At 37.7% G+C, this 6,000-nt stretch overlaps 1 protein-coding gene across 3 annotated transcripts in view; it reads left to right on the top strand.

The window, feature by feature from the left end:
- The window catches only part of LOC114053920 (receptor-type tyrosine-protein phosphatase mu), a 958,135-nt gene that overhangs the window by 916,436 nt on the left and 35,699 nt on the right, over window positions 1-6,000 (top strand). For all 3 annotated transcript variants that reach the window (XM_027877057.1, XM_027877059.1, XM_027877058.1), the window contains one exon: window positions 1,299-1,415. In XM_027877057.1, the coding sequence (XP_027732858.1) occupies window positions 1,299-1,415 (117 nt within the window). The remainder of the gene's footprint in view (window positions 1-1,298; window positions 1,416-6,000) is intronic.

Below are 6,000 nucleotides of genomic sequence, written 5' to 3'. Positions count from 1 at the left end.
GGATGGATGGATGGATGGATGGATGGATGGATGGATGGATGGATGGATGGATGGACATTAACGAAGCACTTGTGGCAAACATTGTGCTAAATGCTGAGAACACAAATAGAAAAGCAAGACAATCCCCACCCTGAAGGAACTCATACTCTATTTGGAGGAAAAACGCACATGAAAGAAAGTTCACTGCCGGTGAGATGGCAAGGCCCAGGAGTACTGCCTCTTCATAAGTAGATCAAGTGATAGTGCCAGAGGTCAGAAGGATGTAGAGACCAAACAGATTGTAAGGCCTGGAGGATCTTAGGATGCATCGTCAGAACAAATGATGAGGACTAGAGGTCCGCCATCTCACAGGAATTAGAGTTGATGATTTCCATTTCATCTCAGCCATATGAATAGTCAGCTCAAATATGTTCTAGGTACTTTGTCCAGGAGTCAGCCAAGTGTTCAATCAAAACTGGAATTTGAACTGTATCTTCTGACTTGCAATGCCATGCCTTTTTGCATAAGACAACACTACTCTAATGCAGCAAAGTGCTAGAAACTTTTGATGAGGAAGTAGTTAAGATCAAGGCCATTTTCCTTTGGAGCATGTTCCCAGTATGGGTTTGTCCCTTTACTATTAGCCAGACTACTAGACTTGGGACTACTTTTCATAGAAGGGGCCAACTGACAGATGATATCCAGAATGAAAGGTTTTTTTTTTCTTTTATAGTAGATTCAGATTAGAAAGAATGAATTTGTTACCTACTTTATCAGGAAATTCTGTTTGCTTAGAATGAGGTATAGCTATAGTTCTACCTTGGAAAAATTCTGTAGCTATTTCCTCCCCCCAAATAAAACACCTGTGGTCTTCAATGTATGATTTTATAAGATTAAATATATCCAGACAATTTTGAAAGTAGGAGGGAGGCACTTGGTATTCAGGGAAGCTAAAGTATTGCAAACATCTTTTTACAGTAGATTTTCCTTGGCCACTCCCTAACAAAGAAAGAACAGAAAATGAATGGTTATTGTAATTTGGCTATATTTGATATAAACACACTTCACTTAAATCTAGGTAATTTTCCTGAGCCTTGCCCCTTTTGTAATTCAGATTACTAGTTTTTAAGGGAGAAGAAAGCACAGGTGATGGAAACAAACGGACCATCCCCTAGAGTATGTGGTTCAGCAGTGTGTATGTGATGGAAATTCATCCTGTAAATCATAGTGAACTATGTAGGGCTTGTTTAGAGACTCAACCCGAAAAAACATACAACCTCCCAAAAAAGTCCCCTTAATTTTCTTTGTGTTTCCAAAAGGTCAAATGTTGCAAATACTGGCCAGATGACACGGAGATATATAAAGACATTAAAGTTACCCTAATAGAAACAGAACTTCTGGCAGAATATGTAATTCGAACATTTGCTGTGGAAAAGGTAAGTTTTCATTCTTTCTTGATGAAGCTGTGATATTGTAAATATCAATTTTGTTACAGTGATTTTAGTAATTTCTGATTCATCTGGGATAATTTAAATGTGATTCCACCAGGAGGCAAAAAGCTAACTAGAGGCCTTCTCTCGATCCCTTTCTACCCTTATATTCTTTGACAAGCTCAGTCCAATCCCTTTTCATAAGACAATCCATGTTATAGAGCATTGGATTTGTAGTCAAGAGACCTAGGTTCAAATTCTGACTTGACTGGAACCCAAATCATTTCACCTCTCAGCCTCAGATTCCTCACTTGTAAAATGGAAATGATTTCACCTTATACTTAAGTACCTTATGGGATCATTGTGAGAAAAAAAATGTTTCATTAACCCTAAAATTCTGTAGAAATGTTAATTATTCTCATAGGACTCTACCTTTTGCAGCCAACCCAAAAGGTAGATTTTGTTTATTTCCCTAGCTATATAGCTAATGTGTATGGTCTGCTTCCTAGCTGTTTGTTTTTAGTCTACTTGGTGGTATCTTTCCCATTCAGATATATGTTGGTGCATTTTCTTTGTGTTCTTTGCCCACCATCATTAAATGTGTAACAGAAAAGCGCATCGGAAGTTTTTTGTCAGTGGATTCATACAAACGTGGTTGAGAAGTATGTCTCACTCTTATCTGAGATGTTTCTGTTGCCTTGATTATTTTCAGGCCTAGGTTCCAGCACTAACTGTACTAACTTTGGATAGACGGTGGTGTTCTGTTATACATGGGATGCTCTTGGATGTATCAGCAGATTTTTTTTTTTCACTGTTATTCCAATGTTCACTTACCTGCAATTTTTGCTTTGGTCTTTGGCCTCAGATGAGGGGCTTACTAGCTTTGCCTTAGACACAGTCTTCAGGATGTTCATGTTGGTAGGTCATTCTGAACTGCCAAGATTTCACACCCATAGGATTTAGAGCTTAGCAATAATCTGGTCCGACTCTCTCATTTTACAGATGAGGAATCTGAGGCTCACAGAAATGCAGTGACTTGCCCACGGTTACATAGGCAATAAGTGGTGGAGTTATGGATTTGAACCTTGGTCTTCTGACTTCAAATCATTTCCACCATGGGAACAATGATTTTGTCTCCCATTTTTTTGAATGAAGCACAGCACGGTTGGACAGTAGAGGTAGAGGAAATCACTTGTCATTCTTCCCACTCTTTGCTGCCCTAATCTAAATTCTCAGATTATCTAAAGGGCACTCAAGTTGCTCTGTTACTAACATACATGGAGGAAGTTGGCTTGCTACCATGGAGCATCTGCTCCTGAAATAATGGAACCTGGTTTGCTGTACTCCTTACAATAATTTGCAAATCCATATTTATTATAGACTCACAAGGCTGAGAGGGATGTTTATTTTTGTCTGTTATTCATACATACTACTTATATTTTTTCATAGTCCTTTTTTAATAAGCCGACAGGATATTTGGAGACTTTAAAGAATGTAGAGTTCAGGTTGTCTCAGTTCTTCAAGTTCCAAAGTTCATACTTTGATGTTAGCTTTTCCACTTCTTAGCCAGGATTGGAGAAAACATATGGAGGATTTTTCTATGGCTCTTGGCAAGAGCATTCATGAATAGCTGCATTAAAACAGATAGGGATAAAAGACCCTAGATATTTTATTTAAAAAAAAAAACTTTCATCCAAGAGCCATCACTTAAATACTGGGTTCTTTGAACAATAGTCAGCTTTCTAATAAGCTGAGAATGGTGCTAGAGGGTTTGTTTATTTCTTTTCTTTTTTTTTCCTTTTTTTAACCTCTTCTTGTCCTCTTCTGTAGTCACAGCTGCACAGAAATGCTTCTTAACTACCCAGCTATTTTAGTCATTTTCCGTGCTTTCATAAAACCAAGTAAAGATATGGTAGAAGGAGAGGAAGATTGGATTGATTGTTAAAATATTTGGGGAAATCAAAATGATATGTTAGTGATTTTCTAAAAGAGGGGGGCTACCTTGGGCAATCGAAATCTTTATAGAAAACAGATCATTAGCACTTTGTGGAACAGTTTGCTTGTTTTACGTCTTATTTCTTATAAGAAAAGAAAGGAAAGACATACCTTTTTTTGGAAATTTCTGTAATTATGATTCTGTTTGGGGAAGATGGTATAGTAGGGTCATCCAAAGTGAAGCACTGCGTTTGTTTTTTTTTTCTTTTATTCTACAACAGAAGGAAAATTTTTGCAATTTATAGCTTTTGCAGCCCTATTTTGTGTCTACCTATTTGTTCGTAGGTTTCCATCTATGTAATGGAAGCAAATACCCCAAGCTAAACAATATTTAAAGGCTATATGATGACATTTCAAGAAGAGAGCATATATAGCATGTCCCAAAAGTCTAGTGCGGTTTTTAAATGATTATTTACTTTTAAGAAAGAAATCATTGGTTCTTTAAAAAAAAAAACCTGATATTGTCGGGTTTGGTTTCTGTTTTAGGATGTCCCAGAAGTGTTAGTACAGTTTTAAGCTATAAAACTTTATGGCTTAAAAATGCACTAAGACTTTTGGAACATCCTGTATTTAAAAGCTCTCTTCTAGACCTATTATGCTGTCAGCTGACTCTGACTCATATCTACCTCCTAAGAAAAGAAAACCGAGTAGTCCCACTGAAGCCCATCTGCACAGGAAATAGTAGCCTGATTTTACTGTTCCTAAAAGAGCAAGGCTTTTTTTTTTTTTCTCTTCTGTTCTAGAGTGGAGGAACCCAGTGGCCATCTCCTTTTTATTATCTTCCAGTCTGTTAGTATTCAAACGTTATTTCAAGAAAGGTTCCATAGGTTTCACCAGACTACCAAAGAAATCCATGACACAAAAAAGGTTAAGACTCCTTGGGGTAATGGGTGCTAACAGCATTTATGTTCTATCAGCAAGTAAAACCAACTGAGTTTAGCACTTATCCAGAATACTTACATAAAATAGAGAGATACCAAGGACAGCAGGATTTTTCTTCCCACTTCCACCATAGCATTGCTGTCTTGCCTCCTCCTCCAGTGGCTATCTTATCCATAGTCTCCCAATATTCCTGGATTTCTGCCCACAGGAGCCAGTTTCTCTCTCCTGAGGTTTCAGTCTTTGCCAGCATGATAGTGTACTGGGTTGGTAGGGGGAGTCTTTACTCCTACAGAGCCTTGGGTGGTGGCCAAGGGCACAGGTGTTATTCTCATAGTCTTATCTCCCAAACCTCTTCCCTTCTCCCACCTGTCTGCCTTCCCACTCAGCTACTTAAACTGCGAGTTATAGATCTGCAGAATTTAGCTAGCCTAGCCTTTGGACAAAAAGTATAGAGTCTTTAATGGGACCTATACTTGAAGCCTTTTCAGCTCTGTAAAAACTTCCAGAGCTTACCCATTACGGTATTATCTACATACCTTAATGAGACATTGGCATATGGCTTCAATTTAACCTCTTAAAAACATTTTTTTAAAATCCAGTATTTTCACTGAAAATCAAGACATCCATGTTCAGGGTATTTTAAGCTGAGTCATAATAACATACTCATAGCAAATGTCTCAAACTGAAATCTATTCTTGTCTGTCCAATCTTTCAAAGGACGTGGCTCTTGTGAATTTCTCTTTTCAGTATAATAGTCATAGATATCAACTGATGGAAAATCCAACAGGCATGAGAAGATGGGGATTTGTGTCATATAAAAATGAGTCAATCCATCTCGGTATTTTAGGGTAAGAAATTCAGGACCACATTATTCAAGTCTAATTGGATGGTTTAGTGATAGTAAGTAATCTTCCAATGATAAAGGCATATAAAAAAGAATAACAGGACGCTTATGTCAATCAGCTTCTTTGCCTGCTTCCCATTTTCTAAACCGTTAATGATGGCCATAACAGAGTAGTACCCGTGGTTCCAAAACAAAGCAGAAGCAAAAGCAAAAAGCAGCCCATCACCAGTGTCCGAGCTAGATCTCATTGGTGACTGTGACAGATAGCATAGTTTTATACTCAGGAAGGCAAAGAGAGTGCTTTCCTAGAACATGCCAATCTAGAGTAGCAGACCCAAGTCACCTTTGGATTGTACTGGTTTTGAGTAAGATAGATAAAGATGCCCCCACAAAGGTTGGTAGAATCCATTTGCTATCAGGTAATATGGTCATGAATCAGCTCTTTTAGTTGTTTCTGTCTGCTTGTTCCCTCTGCTGTCTCTAGAGAAAAGAACCTAATTTGGCCAGACCACTTTGAAAACTCTATCTGCTAAGGGAAGAGTGGGAGGCAGAAGAGAAGTGAGAAGTCGTGGGTATCATCAGATTTTTTTCCTGATGTATTGATTGGTTTTACTCCTCATCTTTTTTTTCCTCTTAAAAAAAAGTGTTATAAGGTTGGTTCTATGGGGGGAGGAAAGAGACACAGAGGGAAATTTAGGCATTATAAAAGCAAAGACATCAATAAAAACATATTTTTAAGAAAAAACATCTGGTAAAAAAGAAAAACAGCCTCCAATTTTTATGTAGTGCCTACTCTGGTATTGAGTTTGCTCTTCAAAAATAGTGAGAAATTTAATGGTTCTTGTTTTATAATGTTTAACCTTGACGCAT

This window comes from Vombatus ursinus, unplaced genomic scaffold (genome assembly GCF_900497805.2).
Source record: "Vombatus ursinus unplaced genomic scaffold, bare-nosed wombat genome assembly UNPS02014812.1, whole genome shotgun sequence".
In the NCBI taxonomy this organism is placed as follows: Eukaryota; Metazoa; Chordata; class Mammalia; order Diprotodontia; family Vombatidae; genus Vombatus; species Vombatus ursinus.
The sequence above is the reverse complement of the archived record's forward strand: the minus strand, read 5'-3'. Positions and strand labels throughout refer to the sequence as shown.